This window comes from Rhinolophus sinicus, linkage group LG04 (genome assembly GCF_036562045.2).
Source record: "Rhinolophus sinicus isolate RSC01 linkage group LG04, ASM3656204v1, whole genome shotgun sequence".
Lineage (NCBI taxonomy): Eukaryota > Metazoa > Chordata > Mammalia > Chiroptera > Rhinolophidae > Rhinolophus > Rhinolophus sinicus.
The window spans coordinates 170,965,711-170,982,885 of NC_133754.1; the positions used below are offsets into that span (position 1 = coordinate 170,965,711).

The window sequence follows — 17,175 nt, forward strand, 5'->3', positions numbered from 1 at the left end:
TCTTTCACTTAACATAATGTTTTCAAGGTTCATCCACATTGTAGCATGGGTCATTCCTTTTTATGGCTCTACTACATTTGTATAGATCTATCACATTTTATTTATATATTCATCTGTTGATGAACATTTGGGTTGTTTCTACCTTTTGGCTATTATGAACGATGCTGCCATAAATGTTTGTGTGAAAGTTTTAATGTGGACATAGGTTTTCATTTGTCTTGGATATAAATGTATATATACACCTAAGAGTGGAATTGCTGGGTCAAATGATAACGCTGTTTAACTTTTTGAGGAACTGCTAGACTGTTTTCCAAAGTGTCAGCACAATTTTACATTCCCATCATCAGTATATGAGGGTTCCAATTTCTCCACGTCCTCTCCAACACTTGTTATTTTCCCATTTCTTAAATTATAGCCATCCTAGTGGGTGTGAAGTAGTGTCTCTTGTGGCTGTGAATTGCATTTTCTGATGACGAATATCATATCTATAAATTTTTAAAATATTTTTTTCCTTTGGTGTTGTGATAGTCACCCCAGGATTACATAATATTCACTGCCCTTCCCTTGAACTTTATGGTTTTATTTTTCAACTTTTAACATTTTAGTCTATCTGGTATTTACTTTGGCATGTAATATGAGGCAGAATGCCTTTCATTTTTCCCAGTTATTTGCTCCAATGCTTTTACATTATATTAGCCTCAGTACCCTCTCATTATTCTTCTTAAAAAAATTATTTTCTATTCTCACATATTCTTTTTTAAATTTAGTTTTTATTTATTAAATTTATTGGGGTGACTTTGGTTAGTAAAATTATATAGGTTTCAAGTGTACATTTCTATAATACATCACCATATATTTGACTGCCTTTTCCCTCTTCTACCACCCCCACCTGACCCTCTGGTAACCACTACACTGTTCTCTGTGTCTGTGAGTTTTTGTTTGTCTGTCTTATTCCGTTGTTGCTTTCAGTTTTATATACCACGTATGAGTGAGGTCATATGGCTCATGACTTTTTCCATCTGACTTATTTCATTTAGCATGATAATCTCAAGATCCATCCATGTTGTTGCAAGCAGCAGTATATGTCATCTTTTCTTATGGCTGAGTAGTATTCCGTTGTGTATATGTACCACATCTTCTTTATCCAATTATCTATTGAAGGACACTTTGGTTGTTTCCATGTCTTGGCCACTGTAAATAATGTTACAGTGAACGTAAGGGTACATATATCTTTATGGATACATGTTTTCAGATTTTTTTGGTTGATACCGAGAAAATAAATTTCATTTATTCTTTTAAATGAAATTTAGTATAATTTTATTCAGTCCCCACCTTCTCCCTGTCCCTTCCCCAAAATCTCATTGGATTTTGATTATACTTATATTACAAATATTCATCAAAAAGGGGAGTATTGAAGTTTATACAACATTGTTTTTCCATCCAGGAATAAGATTATGTCTCTTCATTTATGCAAATCTTTTAAGATTTCCCAAGTAAAGTTTCGAAAAAATTTTTTTTTCATATAGATCTTGCACATTTTTTGTTGAATTTGAGGAAACTGAAATTTGTTATTTTATTACAAATGGAAATATTTACTTATTTAACATTATATATGTTCTTTGATAATACACTTGTACAAAACTTGTACAAAAAAATCTGAAACATTACTGAACTGAATAAAAAAAATAAAGAAAATCCGAGGTGGCTGGTTGTCTCAGTGGTTAGAGGGCAGTGCCCATAACACCAAAGACGCTGGTTCGATTCCCACATGGGCCAGTGAGCTGTGCCCTCCACAGCTAGATTGAAAACAACGACTTGACATGGAGCTGATGGGTCCTGGAAAAACACATTGTTCCCCAATATTCCCCGATAAAAATTAAAAAAAAAAAAAAGGAAAAGAAAATCCCCCACTCCCTAAGTCCTTTCCCCATCAATAGCCACTGTTACCTGTAAGTTCGATGCGTCCCTGCACATATGTAGATACTATGTTTTATTTTACTAAATAGTATCATAGTTTTTGTAATTCATTTTTTAAAACTTAATATATTGTGTAAATCTTTCACATAAGTACCTAAAGTTCTCCTTTCTTTTGTAACCAGTGGACCATGTTTACTTAACTGCCCTGGTGATGGTGCACTGTCAGGTCGTTTCCAGTGTTTACATATTATGAGGAATGCTGCAATAAACGTCCTAAGAATGTCCTGTATATTCCATTTTGCTGCATTTTTTCTGTAGGACAGAATGTGACACACACTACCAAAGTGCTCTACAAATGTTTTCCTTCTGTTTAAACATGTCATCTGCCCAACACTCTTCTTATCCCCATTTTACAGATGAGAAAAGAGTGGAACAGAAGGGTTAAGTAGATGAACAATTTACGTTCCTATTTACAGTGAATGAGAGTGCCTGTTTCCCTACCTAATATTAGATGTTACATGAGAAATGAAAATTATATTTCATTTTAATTTGCAATTATTGGATTATTAGTGAGGTTGAGCTGTTTACATTTATTAGTCATTTATATTTCTTCTTTGACTCATCAGTTCATATCAATTGTGCAGTTTTCATCTGGGGCTTTTGTCTTATTTGTAAGAGCCCTTTATATGGTTAGAATATTAACCATTTGCTTATTATGTAGGTCACAAAAATATTTTCCAGTTTGCTATTTATCTTTTAACTTTATTTATAGTATCTTTTATCATTGAGAAATTAACATTTTTTTGTTTGTAATCATTTTTTTGGCAGGGAGAGGGCTATACTTTCAAAGGCCTGTCCCATTCCAAGATTATATAGAATATCCTTCTATATTTTATTCGAGTACTTTTATCCTTTTACTTTTTACATGCACATTTTCAATGTATCTGCAATTAATTTAGTGCCTGGTGTCAGATGGAACTCACATGAATTTTCTTCCCTGAACAGTTAACCAGTTTTTCCAAACCTATGTTTTAAATCGTCCTTCCTTTTCTCACTTACAGACCATGCAGAGGTGGGTGGGTGTTTGAATGCCCTTGTCTCCCTCATTAATCTGTCTAATCCTACATCAGGTTGAGACTTGATTGCTGTAGCTTCATAATATGTTTTAGTAGTAGTAAACCCCCAAGGCCAATCCCCATTATTTTGCAAAATTTCCTCTGAAGTTACACACCCTAATTCTAGTCTGCCAGTGTTTTGTCCTTACCTTTTTCACACACATATTTCAATATCAGAAATGACACCAGATCTAGAATAGTTTGTCCTCACCTCCTATTACCCATAATGAGCACGTTGGCCGGCCCACACTTCTCCTTGCTTTCCTCCAGGCCTCCCTGGTATTGTTAAATCATCTAGCATTTTAGTTTCTGATTGTTACCGTTTTAAAACATTAGTTCTCTTGTGTTGTAAGAATCATTTATTGCACTTAACTTCTCAATTATATTATCAGGAGTTAAGTGTATAAATGTTTCTGGCTTCATTGCTTGTGAGTCTTTTGTTACACCACACCATCTCACTCTCGACTTCTTGATTTTGATTCATTTTTGTCTGGAGAGCTTTCTTGAGTAAATGTTCCCCAAAGGGTCTGTGGGTGGCATACTTTCTTAGTCTTGGTAAGTCTGACAACATTTGCCCTTTTCTTGAGTAGAGAATTCTAGCTAACTGTCTTTCTCCCCCAGGAACCCGGGAGCTGCGCTCTGTCGTCCCAGCATCCAGTGTTGTAACAAATGCAATACTCACTCGATGCTCTAAAATTTCTTTCTTTCTTTCTTTTTTTTTTTTTTTTTTTAATTTATTGGGGTGACAATTGTTAGTAAAATTACATAGATTTCAGGTGTACAATTCTGTATTACATCATCTATAAATCCCATTGTGCGTTCACCACCCAGAGTCAGTTCTCCTTCCATCACCATATATTTGATCTAAAATTTCTTGATGGAAATGAGCAGCATTTCTCTTTCTGATCTTTGGAACTGAGAAATTTCACCAGATTATTTCTAGTTGTTTGTTCTCTTTTGATAATTTTTTTTCCTGATACTAACTTTCTGAAGACTCAAGTCTTCCCTTAGTTCGGAGAGACACTTTCTATTACTTTTTGGAGTTGTTTATTTTCTATGTGTTCAATTCCTTAGTAATAATGGCACCTAATACTTATCGAATGTGCTTTATCCTTCTGCTATAAATGTGTAATCTGCCCAACACTAATGTTACTATTTTATAGATGACAAAACAAAGGAGCAGCGAGGTTAAGAAACCAAGGAACAGGACTAGGCGTCCGGCTCCAGAGCCCACATTCTTAGCTATTACACTATACTCCCTGCTTGTCAAACTAACCCTCAGATCCAACCCCAACCCTGATCACGATACCCTTCAGTAAAAATCTGAGTGTTGACAGTGGGAGAAAACGTGGGGATACTAAAATGATGGAGGTGAAACCGATGGGGAGACTAAGGACCAGAGAGGGGATGGGATCCTCAGATATTCCCCAGTGAATTTAGAGTTGGGAATCTGCCCCTCCTCCCTTCCCCTCTGTTCAGCCACCCGCTCCAGCCTCTGTCCCTGGGACTCCTGCGTGTCTCCTTGTGGATCTCCCTGTCTTGTCCTTTTTGTCACCTCTCTAAACAGCAGCCAAGATGACTCTTTCTAAGGAGCAAACCTGGTCACCTTCTTACTGAGGAATGTTTGTTGCATGACTGCAGGAGCGAACCAATAATTTCAGAGTGTCTGTTGTACGTCAGACACTGTGCTAAGTACTGGTGATAGGCTATGCATTAGTCAGGATTCTTCCAGTTGCAAGTGACAAGAACCCAACTCAAATTAGCTTCAGCCAGGAAATGGAATTTATGGGATTATGGAGGGTAGCCTTCAGGCATAGCTGGGTTCAGGGCCTTGAGCAATGTCACCAAGAATTGGCCTCACCCCCTCCATCTCTTGGTTCTGCCTACTTGTGTGTTGGCTCACTCCCTTAGTGGTGGCAGCATAGCTGCCAGAAGTAGCAAGGTTATGGCCTCCGATTTGGTGGCCTGGGCTTAGGCCCAACAGTCTAAGCAGGGGGTGGACTTGGGGGAGTGTGTGAATGACCTGTGTCTAGCAGCCAAGGTCACAGGGCTGGCCTCCACATATCTGAGTCAGTTGCTCTTTGCTGAACACTTCCCAGGAACTCGGGTAGTCAAGACACTGCCTGTCCTTGGAGCTGGCACAAGCACGGTGGGTCGAGGATTGCTCCCAAAAGCCTGGAGTCTCAGGCCAGTCTGTGGCTGGTTGGGCTGGAGCCAGGAAGGGAGATGGTCACGGCTGCTGGCCGTTCTGTGGCTGAGGCTGCTGAGGTGACTGTGACGTGTGTCCCGGGCTGGAGGCAGAATCCAGCCAGTGACCGCTGTCAGGGCCAGCTTCCCAGGGGGACATTGTCTCCTGGCTCTCGCTGCATGTGGGCTTCTTGCTATGGCTGGGAGATGCAGTCCCCATGTGCAGGTTGGGATTGTCCTTGCTGCCTAAAGTTGCCGAGGAAGAGGGAGCTGGCAAGGGGAGTGACATTTTGGGAACATGAGTCGGGGTCAGAGCATCCGGAGCGCAGGCATTGGAGCTGTACTGCCTGTTTGCCATTACCTTTGCTATGTAACCTTCCTGTACCTTAGTTTCCCCATCTGTAAGGTGGGGATAATACCAGTAGCCTGTTGCTAAATAACTATTCGTGATTGTCAGCTATCCATACATGCCAGGCACCCTGTTAGGCCCTCATCAGTTAGACCCTTGACAAATTATCACATTTAACTTTACTCTTTACATCAACCCTCTCAAGGTAAATTTTGTCCTTTTACAGATGATAGCAACAACGACAGCCCAACAACAATGCTTTTATTTATTGAGCACGTATCCTTTAGTCCCCACAGGGCCCAGTGAGGCAGGTGGTAATTGAAGGGACGGAGTCGGACTTGGATCACCCGACACCCCGTGTGGTCTCATTTTGGAGCTATAACTCTGAGGCTAGGAAGGGGAAGGGACACACCCCGGGTTCTGCAGATACAAGCTGGAATTCCTTGTGAGTTTGAACCTGAGGATACCAGCTCTGTCCCACCCCACCTCACCCCTTGCAGCATGTTCCCCAAGACCAAGGCAAGTACCACCAGGAAGACCCAGCTGCATGCCCTTAGCAGGCAGTGAGAGAATGTGTCCCCTGCCGTGGTGTTAGGGTCATAGAGGCCAGACTTGGCAGGACAGTCCCTGTTGGTAGTGTCAATGCCAGGGTCAGCCACGCCCATCTTCCAAGGCAGATCCAGGAGCAGGCTGCTTCCTGTCGGTCTGCGTCTGTCGTTCTGATCACAGGCTTCAGCACATCATAGGGATCCAGTGGGGATTAACATAACTAATAAATGTTTCTTGGCCGACTCTTCGGTGGGGAGAGCCTTTCAGCATGGAGTCCGCAGACCTCCAAACCAAGGCTGTAAGACCCATTGAGTAAAAACCCAGAACTTCCTAAGTGGGTTAGCGGATTGGCAGATGCAGAGCTTGGGCTGAGTGGGCGAATACAGTAATTTTACAGGGCAGCGCAGGGTCATCACCCTCTTCTGTAGCAGGTTGAGGCAGGGGCAGAGCTCTGCGGAAGGAGGGGCTGGTATGTCCCAGCTCAGGCTTCCATGACCACGGCCACCCAAGTGCAGGCCTGGCCCTTTCATTGTCCAGGTGTAAGGAAAGCCTGAGCAGCTGCGGGTAGGGGCTGGGTAGTCGTAATCTGTCATACGCTCTGGAATTCCTAGGACCACACCTCTCCCTGGCTTGTGCCCAGTTTCTGCCATAGCAGCATCCTCCTCCTTCCCACCCTGGAACAAAATCCCAGTGGACTTTGGATCAGAAGCCAGAATGAGGAAGTTCATTCGAGTCCTTGGCAGGTACCCTCCGTTTTTTGAGGAGGGCATTGCCAAGGCTCGGCCTCCCCCAGGTGAAGTGTGCAGGGGAAAGGTGGGTGGGTTTTCGTCTGTACAGGGCTCACGACAAGATCTTGGAAACACAGATCTCAATGAAGCGGAGGCAGTAAGGCAGATGGTGGAAACCCTGCTGTGGTGCGGGATACCGGAGAGCTGTCTGTCCAGGGTGTCTGGGTTGCATCCTGCTGTTGCCACATCTCCCTAGGGCCCGTCTGGAGCCTGGGGGTGCTTTCCCCGCCAAACAGGAGGTGTACACACATTGGCTCCCGCTGACCCTCCGTGGGCCCAGCCCTAGAAACTGCTGTCAGCGTGTCTGGACAGTGGGAAGTTTGTCTGCGTAATTGGGCGGTCCAGCCAGCCAGCTTCTCAGTATAGCTGAGGAACTCGTCTGTTCTGTGGGCCGCCCTGTGCAGTACTGCAGGGCACAGTGGAAAGTGGCTTGGGCGTGGTCTGTAGCAACGCACTTGCTGATGTATGACCTTAAGTAGCTTTCCTAATTTTTCTATGCTCTGTGTACCCATCTATAAAATGGGGTATTAGACATCAGATCTGATAGGGTTATGCAGATTTAATGAGTTAACAGCCAGGAAGTGCTTTGAACGGTGCTGACACTCAGTAAGTGTCAAATCAGTGTTTGGGAAATAAAATGTGTGGATCAGTAAATAGGGCCCAGGCCCTGAGTGCCCAGGGGCCAATCCCTGTGGCCCATGGGCCACCTAGATCTTGCTGCTCCCTAGATCCCCATTCCTCCGATACTGAACAGCGCCGTCATTTATGTAGTTCTGAGAAACACTGGGATGTGATGGAAGGAGCACGGCACTGCTCCCAGCCCTGCCACTCAGTCGCCCTGTTTCCTTGGTAAAGTCACTGTCTGTCTTTGGGCCTCAGTTTCACTGGCTATAAATGGGGGAATAGGAGTGTAAACTCTCCAGAGCCCGCTCCGGTCACTGCCCCAGTCTGCCCCAGGCTGTGTACCGGAGGGCCCACCTGCTCCTCTCATTTGTGTCTGGAACTATGGGGAGGCAGAGGGCAGTGGCTGCCTGGGCTCCCCGGGGCTACATGCCCTCCTAGCCAGGCCTGGAGGTGCCTGCGCCTCGGGGCACTGATTACTGTGCCCTTGTGGTCCAGGGCATTGGTGAGTGCATTCTAGACGTGTTCTGGACCCAGTGCCCTGGGCTGTCAGAGCTGCTCTGCCCATCGTGGCACAATGTCTAATCATGGACTCAGTAGTCTGACTGGGGCAGACTTCTGTCTCCCTCACTGGACTGTCAGCCTTGAGGGCAGGGCCCAGTCCTCAGGGCCGCGCATCAGGGCCTGGCACACAGAGCCTGGCAACACTGTTTGTTGAATGAAAGAAGGTAAAGACGGAGCTGCAACTCAAGGGCTCCTCTCATGTCAAGGAATCCTGTATTCAGGAGCTCCACCCTAAGAAATCTTATCCCAAGTACCAGAAATTCCTTCCTGGGAACCAGTCACCCCCACTGGACTTGGTCAGCCCTGTTGGAATAGGCTATCTCCTGACACTCACTTCCTTAGTTTCCCAGGACAGAGTGGGGGCCCTGCTTCCCAGGAGCCTGCAGGATGACAGCCTTCCATTCTGGAAGCTTCCTGCAAGGACTGCCTTGGCTCTGCCCCCAGGGACAAGACAAAGCCTTGATTGGAGTTTGTAAGTGCCTTACTTGATAAGGGCTGTTCCAGTGATAAAGGATTTTTTTCTTATGCTAGCATGCATGTATGCACTTGTATGTGTGAGAGAGATGGGAATACAGAGTCAGACAGACAGGGGCTGGGAGATAGGCAGAGACAGACATTCAGAGACATTGAGACTAATATGCGGGGGGTGGGGGGGGGCAGAGGGACAGCGTTTCAGCCCAGGGTGGCCAAGGTGGGGTAGAGCGGGAAAGGAGCATGGGGCTCCCCTGCCTCATGTTTTCTGTGCCAACATCCATCCCAGGGTGACTGCCACTCCAGTAGCAAGCATATTCAAGTAGGAGCTGGCTATGGGATGGGCACCCCCAGCCTGGGCCCCAGGCACAGCCCAGGGTGTGTTTGTTGACCTCAGGCAACCAACTGCAACAGCCATAGCCAGAGCACTGGACAGCTTTGTCCTGGCAAAGCAGCGTGCTGCAGTGGTGGGGCTGCACAGTGGCCAGGACTGGGCACCCTGGAGCAGGACCCACTGCTTCAATCCTGGCTCCACAGCCAACTAGCTGTGTGACTGTGGGCAACTTCCTCTGCCATTCCATACCTCAGGTTCTGCATCTATAAATAGGGTAATAATAGTCCCTGCCTGCCAAGGTGCTGATGGGGATTAAAGGAAATAATGAAGGCCAAGCTCTCAGAATAGTGCCCGGCACCGGATATTGAATCCTCTATTAATCCCACAGGTGGGCAGGTCAAAGGTTGTCAGCCCCAATTTGCAGATAAGGAAGCTAAGGGTTAGAGGTGGGCAGGGACTTGCTCCGTCATACCCAGCCAATAAGTGCTGCAGCTGGAACTGGAATTGGGGACCCTCGTCTCCCAGCCCTGTGCTCTTTCCCTCCTGCCATGGTCTCTTGTTGGGGAATGTCTCTTTCACTGTAGCACTTACTCTTGGGCTGTTGTAATGTGTCATCAGATTGGGGGCAGGAAGCCCCAAGCTCCCTGTCTTATCTCTGATTCCCCAGAGTTTGGTACACAAAAGTGCTAAAGAAAACCGTGTGTCCGGCTGCACTGGATGGCGCTGCTGCTGGGAGGTGGCTGAAGCAGCCACTCCCCCACCCTGGGGGTGGTGGCATTCTCAGAGTCAGCCTGTGTTGGCCGCAGGACCCTGGGTTGAATTGCAGCCACCCACTGGGATGAGAGCAGCGTGGGGGTGGGGGTGTGACAGGGAAGCATCGGTGATTGGCTCTGTCCTGCTGGGAGCGGTGGCCAGTGGCTTTGCACTCACTGCCCCCGCAGGAAGAGCCCTCAGGATGTGAGTGGGGTGCAGCCAGCTCAGGATTCCAGTGCCAGGGGGTGCGGCTGTGAGCAATGGATGCCTCTCCCTCCAGAGCAGCACTTCTGGGGCTAGCCTGCGCCCTGGGGACGGGCAGCAGGGGAGCCAGGGCCCACGAGTGTGAGCGTGTAACCCAGGAGCTGGTGGGCACCCTCAAAGGCTGAAGGACGGGCTGGCTGAGGACTCTTCCTTGAGACATCCCGGACTCTTGCTTGGTGAAAGTGGCTTAGGAAATCACAGAGTTTTCTGTTTGATGGAAGAAAGAAATCCAGCCTCTCTCCAGAGTGGCATCCGCCAGCTGGACAGGGTGTGTGTTTGGGAAGGGCGCTGGAGGAGGAGGAGGGAAAGCAGGAGGGCAAGGAGGAAGAGGAGGGGGGACGGGTGATGCAAGGGTTTTGAAAACGCTACCTAGACGTGGGAGGTGGAACCTGGTCATTCGGTTCTGCTTTTCCCAGCAGGTATCGCTCCCCTAGGGAACTTGGGTAAGTCCATAAATAGCTCTGCTGACACAAAGGAGCTCTGTCTGGAAGGCAGCCGCTTGACACGGCCGCCAGGAGCTGCCACCGACACGGCTGCCTGCCCGCCCGCCCGCCTGCCCGCCTGCGGGAGGAGCTGGGCAGAGACCCGGGCGGGCGGGCTGGCAGGAGCGGCAGCCCTGAGTCGCCTGGGTCTCTGCAGGAGTGTGCTGGGTAGGTGCCTCGGTGACAGGGTGTGTCTGTGGTGGGCTGGGGGTCTCTCGTCCAGGCTACCCCATGCCCCTGCTTCTATTGTTTCTTCCCCAGGGCAGCCATTGATGAGCATGTTGCAACCAAACCGTGTGTTCTGCTCTGAGATAGAGCTGTGTGTGTGTGTGTGTGTGTGTGTGTGTGTGTGTGTGTGTGTGTGTGTGTGTGTTTCAGGGGGTGGGAGCCCTGCAAGGAAGGGGCATGCTTCCAGGCTGCTCTCCACTTCTAGGATGGTCAGCGGCTTTTCTTTCTGGGAGAAAGGAATGTTTGGTGACCAGAAGTCAGGACACTGCCTGGGGAGGGAGCGCTCAGCGAGCCGTGCTGGCGCTCATGTCAGGGATGCTGACCGCACAGCAGATACCAGGGATGGCTGCTCTTGCCTCCTAGCTCCATGTCGGAGAACGACGTGGTCCCGGGGAATTGCCTCTGAGTCCCTGAGACTTCTGCTAAAATGTCCACTAGAAGCACAGCAGGGCCACTGTGTCTCCTGAGCCCCTTGGGAAAGGCCCTGCACCTGCTCCTTGGCTCCAGCTGAGACCCATAACGACGAGGTAGTGGCTCGGGACCCGCTCACCCCACAGAGCCAGCTCCTGGGAGTGGGCAGAGGCCAATTCTTTTCTTAGCGTAGAGGCCCCACGTCTCTACTCTTGTCCTGAAGTGTCCAGGAAGAGCCACTGTGCCCTGGGACCTAAGGGCTGTGGAAGAGCTTGGCTTGGGGGTGGGGAGCCTGTCCAAGTTCACCCAGCAGGTCTATGGCCAGGAACAAGATGGAGGACTTCTGCCTCCTGGAACAGGATCTGTGGGTGCCATGACCCCAACCTGAGCTGTGTAATTCAGCTGTGAACCTGGCACTCCTGGCTTGAGATGCCTAGCTCAGTACAGGGCCACCAGCCCCGTCACTGAAAAGTTTCCACAGCCTCAGGCTTTATGGCTGGGGCCATACGGTTCCCCTCTCAAGATGGCTGGAGTGGGTATATCTCCTGGAAGGGAGGAGCTGCGTGCCTGCCCCACCAATGCCTGTGGGATCCCAGCCAGGGCACTGCCACCATAGTCAGAGTTTCCACCCGGGCCCCTGGAGTCCTCCATGCCCAGCCAAAGGACACCTCCCCTCTTCCTAGCCCGAGCACGTGGCATGGCTTAGCCCAGGGCGGACCTCTCAGGGAGCCAAGTTCCACAGCAGGGCTCACTCCAGGCCCTGCCTGGCATCTGAAGCAGCAGAGGGATGGTGACGATGGAGGCAGCTGAGGCAAGTGACCACCTGGGGAAGTCTCCAGGACTCTGAACCAGAAATCCTGGAGGGGCTTCTGATTATATGTACTTGGTAGCAATGAAACCACTACCTTCAGCTTCCTTTCCTGTACGTGTGTTCCTGCTGCCTGGAAAGCCCATCTCCTCTTCAGGTCTTAATCCCACCCAAACTCCCACGACTAGAGCAACTAGTTCAGTTAGAATCGGTTTATTGGCGGTGGTACCCACAGCAGTTGCTTCATGTCCTATTTATGTGAGATCTACAGGCCTTATTCTTCCCGTGGTCCCAAGGGCCCAGCCTGGGGCCCAGCGCATGGCAAGAAAGGCCGAGGATGGCTTTTCCTTGAGGATCAGCACTGAGGCCCAAGTCAGCTTTCTGCTCATCTCCTAGCTCTGCGTGGAAGAGAGTGAGCACGGTCAACTTCACGGCCTAGCGAGGAGTCCCTTTGGAGGCCCTACTTTCTGCATGTCTGGGTTGCTTCCATAGGGCCAAGGGGTTGGAGGGTAGAACTGACAGGAGGTGAGGAAGGGAGGATCTTGGCTTCGGCCTGGATGAGGCCACAGGGAGAGCCCACTCGGGTCATGCTGGGCTGCAGTGGTGCAGGGGCAGCCCTGGTTGGTTTGAATGCAGTGCTCATGGTCCTTTGCAGACCACAGGCTTGGAGCTCAGCTTGGGCACCCTTTGGATTATGCCAACCAGAGAGGAGGATCTCAGCCCGAGTCTCCCTGGCGACCCCAGTAGAGGCACAGCTGAGGAAGGCAGTGTTCGTACACAGCTGGGTTCCTGGGGGTCCTAAGAGCGCTTTTCCATTTGGTGTCCAAGGCCCTGGGGATAGCTGAGCCCCTTTGTCTCTGGACAGGTAGGGGACTGAGGCAGGGGAGAAAGGACTTGATTGAGGTCACCTGTGACTCAACAGCACAGTGAAGTTTCCACATCCTCAGGCTTTGTGGCTGGGGCTATCTCGTTCCCCTCTCAAGATGGCTGGTGTGGGTATATTTCCTGGAAGGGAGGAGCTGTGGGGACAGTGGGGACAAGACCCAGGGCTCAGCTCCCCAGCCCAGGTCTCTCCGTCACACCAACTAGATTACTCAGAGCACCTGGCTTTCATCTTGGTGCTCCCTTTCTTTTGGACTCCCCAGGGACATGCTCCTTCCTAGGACGTCTGGGCTTATGGGCTAGAGCCCGGCTCTCCTCTGGAAAAGCAGTGTGTGCAGTAGAGAAAGCCCTTGCTTGGCCAGTGGGCTGGAGACGGAGGCATATTCTAGTCCTTGCTCACTGGAGGAGCTCAAGCAAATATGCTTTTTCCCCCTCTGGCTCAGTTTCCCCTTTGGAGCAACCAGGGACTGGACCGGGTATTGCCAAGCCCCTTTCAGCCATTGGATTTTTCAGTGTTCTGCAGACCCTCTCCCTTTCCTGGTCACTGGTCACTGCTAGGGTCTGGCTCAGCAGGGAAGCAGCCCCCAACCTGTTACACAGGCGCTTCTGGTCAGAAGCCTTCTCATGCAGGCTGGAGCCCAGGCTGAGGCTGGGAGGTTTGTTGTTGTTTGTGGAGCCAGGCCGTTTCCAAGATGTCATTGCTCAGGGAGAGCCATCATTCCTCCCAGGGATAAACAAGGCTGCTTATGGTTCAGCCCGCTCAGCCCAGAGAGGCTGGAGCCACTCACAGTGGGCAAGCCAGGCCCAGCCCCAGGGACCTTCCCCTGCACAACCAGCTGCACCCAAGCATTGAGATTGGGGTGGGGGTGGGACAGGATTAGGGAGAAGGATGTTGGGGACACGAACCACTTGTGAGATCCAAGCTTCCAGGCACAGCCGAGAGGGGAAAGGGTCCCAGGATACCCTTTTCCATTGGCAATGGGCCCTGGTTATCACTCCAGATATGCGGGTAGCTGCCAGCTGTGCCTCTGCTCCAGATGCTCTGGGTTCTTCCCTCTCCCTGCCTGCCATGGGCCAGCCTGTTTGCACCTGACACCGTGGCTCAGGCTGCTGCCAGAGAACTGTCAGCGGCTCCCAACTTAGAAGGGTGTGTGTGTGTGTGTGTGTGTGTGTGTGTGTGTGTACTTGGAACCGAGCACGCTTTCCCCCCACAGAGCCAGGGCCCTCTGTGGTATCCTCCTTACCTCTTGGTGGGGTTAGCCTCAGGCTAAGGGCAGAACTCAGACACTTGGGTGAGAGGCAGAGAAGAGCTGGGCAGAGCCTCTGGGAGCCAAATGGCTGGCTGCAACGTTGAGAAAAGACTGGAGGTAGCTAGGGGGACAGACCGTGGGATGGAAGGTGGCGTGCTTCTGCCACTCCTCAAGTCGAGGGTTGGAACTGATGTCCATCCAGGATGTGGAAACCTTCACTGCTCAGACTTCAGTTAATGAAGTTCCCAGTTGATCCAAAGAGCTGCTCTGCACTTGTCCTCTGCCTGTCTCTCTCCTTCCCCCGCTTCCTGCCATATGTGTTTAATACCTACTGTGTACCATGCATTGCCAGGTATTGGAAGTATAGATATAAACGGCCAATCTTTAATCTAGTGCCCAGATAGGCATGTAATGATGGTAACCAGACAGCTTTCTTTGATGGGGAGGCTTGGGGAGGGGGGTCGGAACCTTGAGGAAGCCTCCATCCCAGGCTTGGGAGCCTCAGTGAAGCTTCCTACAGGAGGTGAGGCTGACTCTGGCTGCATAGACACTTGTCCACTGAAGGAACAGGTCTCTTTCCCGGTCTGTCCACCCCTCTGAGGTGCACACATGGTTCTTGCCCAGCCATAGAAATCGCCTGTGTGTGTATCCAGCCACATGTACCTTCTTATCCCTGGGAGGCCATGTGGTGTGTTGCCTAGGTGCGTAGGCTCAGGGTGAGGACAGGCTCTCCCACTGTACAGCTGCGTGCCCTTGGGCAAGACACTGAACATTTCCAAGCCTCCGCTTCCTCAGGCACCGGCCCAACCTCATGGGGGTGAATGAGATGACGCGGGTAGCAGAGAGGCTGGAAATGCGTCATGCTGGCGGCGGGAGTGCAGTAGCACCTTACCTCACGGGGGTGTTATTGAGTGAGACGGAGGCTTGGCGTGGGGTCTGGCACACAGTGGGCATTCAGTACACAGGAGCTTGTGCCGCAGCTTGTTGCAAAGGGGGTCAGTTGGAATGTGCCATCAGAGACGTGTACCAACGAAAGGGGCTCATGGAGGACGGAGCCATAGCCTCAACCCGCGGAGCAGGGGAGACACTGGGATGAGGGCTTTTGTCTGTTTTTAAAGTAAAGTTTTAAGTTGAAGTATAATGTAGGTACTGAAAGATTAGAATTATATTAGACCCTGAGTTTTCACAAAGTGGACATACCCTTCAGGTCAAGAAATAGAACAATAGTACCCTGGGAACCCCTACCTTTGTGTCCCCTTTTGGTCACTATGCCTCAAAGATAACCCCTTTCCTGACTTCTCTCATTGATTAGTGTTGCCTGTTTTTGAACTTTGTACACATGGACTCATCGAGGATGTGTTCTTTTATGCTGACTTCTTTCAATCAGCATTTCAATGGTGAGATTCGTCCGTGTTATATGAAGTTTTTATTTTATTCATTCTCATTGCTGCATGGTATTTCATTGTGTGGCTATACCACAATTTATCTGTTCTGTTGATGGATATTTGGGTTGTTGCCAGTTGGAGGTTATAATGAGTAGTGCTACTATGAATATTCTTGCACATTTCTTTTGATGCACTATATATACTTTCCTGTTGGGCAAATACCTAAGGTTTACAATCTCTGAGTCATAACATTGAATATAATTAGCTTTAAATGAGACCATCATGTAATTTCCCAAAATGTGACCTCAGTATGGCCTCCTGGAGCAATGTCTGAGAGTGCTTGCTGCTCCTGTTCTTTACCAATGTTATTGGTGTTAGATATGGTGATATCTAATTGTGGTTTCATTTGCATTTCCTTGATGACTAATGAGGTCCTTTGCATATGCTGATTGGCCATTTGGATAAGCTCTTTGTGGTGTGTCTGTTCAAGTCTTTCTCCTAGTTTTCTACTGGATTGTCTAATCTTTTTCTTATTGACTTGTGGAAGCTTCAAAATATTATGGATAGTGTTCATTGTTGGATATACATACTGTGTACATCCCCTCCCACTCTGTGGCTTGCATTCTCATACTTGTCAGGGTATCTTTGGAAGAAATTCTTAATTTAATGCAGTCCAACTCGTCAATCTTTTTCTTTATGGAGGATGCTTTTAGAATCCTGTTTCTTTGTCTATTACAAGGTTACGGATATATTCTCCTATGTTATGGTCTAGAAGTTTAATTGTTTTATTTTTTATATTTAGACCTAAAATCCACTTGAAATAGATTCTTATGCACGGTGTAATGTAGAGGTTAAGACTTCTTTTCCCTGAGTGGATATCCAATTGATTTAAAAGGCTATTCTTTGTCACTGTAGGGCAGTATCATCTTTGTCAACACTCAAGGGGCAATACATGTGTCAGTGAGCTGTTCTGATGAGTAGGAGTCTGCCAAGTAGACAGGGGAGGGCAGGGGGTGCCAGGCAGGAAGTACAGTGAGTACAGGTTTAGAGGTACCTGAGGGTAGAGTGTGTTTGGGGAAATACAAATATGGATGACCCTTGAACAACATGAGGGTTAGGGACGCCGACCCCTCTGCACAGTCGAAAATCCATGTATGACTTTTGACTCCCCCAAAAGTTAACTACTAATAGCTTACTGTGGACTGGAAACCTTACCAAAACATAAAGTCGGTAACACGTGTTTTGTATGTTATTTATATTATATACTGTATTCTCACAATAAAGTAAGGTGGGGAAAAGAGTATGTTGTTAAGAAAATCATAAGGAAGAGAAAATACATTTAGACTATTTATTGAACACAAGTCACATGGACGTGGACCTGCACAGCCCATGGTGTTCAAGGGGCACCTGTAGTTCAGATTCGTTGGGGCAAGGAGAGGAGGAACGGGCTGGCAGAGAGGTCTATCAGCAGAGGCAGAACTAGCAGGTAGTGATCTGGGACCATCCCAGAGGCACGGAGGGGTCGTAAGCTGGAGAGGAGCACAGTCAGGTCCGTGTGGGGGACATGGGAGAAAGTCCCATGACAGCAGGAGGATGGGAGGATGAGTTTGGAGCAGACTATAAACCCAGCCAAACCAGCCTCTGCCCCCGCGCTCTGCAGAGACAGAGCGAGTCTGCTTCGAGGGGACAGCGGTGGAGGCAGCAGCGTGCCTGGGGCCTTGGAGGGTGATCTTCCGTTACAGGACTGGAGCTAAGTCCAGTGGCCAGATGTTCACTCCATTGTCCCCAATAGAAGAGCCTGCCCTCCCGCGCCAGTG

At 49.0% G+C, this 17,175-nt stretch overlaps 1 protein-coding gene across 7 annotated transcripts in view; it reads left to right on the forward strand.

Annotated features, from left to right (window-relative positions):
• Positions 1 to 17,175, forward strand: part of RGS3 (regulator of G protein signaling 3) — a 112,214-nt gene that overhangs the window by 71,261 nt on the left and 23,778 nt on the right. The window contains exon 1 of one of the 7 annotated variants that reach the window (XM_019754591.2): positions 9,854 to 10,180. The exons of 4 other annotated variants lie outside the window; for them this stretch is intronic. In XM_019754591.2, coding sequence (XP_019610150.2) covers positions 10,127 to 10,180 — 54 coding nt within the window. In that variant the 5' untranslated portion in view covers positions 9,854 to 10,126. Of the gene's footprint in view, positions 1 to 9,853; positions 10,181 to 10,269; positions 10,356 to 10,385; positions 10,563 to 17,175 lie in introns of those variants that run through there. 2 more of the 7 variants (XM_074330865.1, XM_019754592.2) reach the window with 2 other exon arrangements.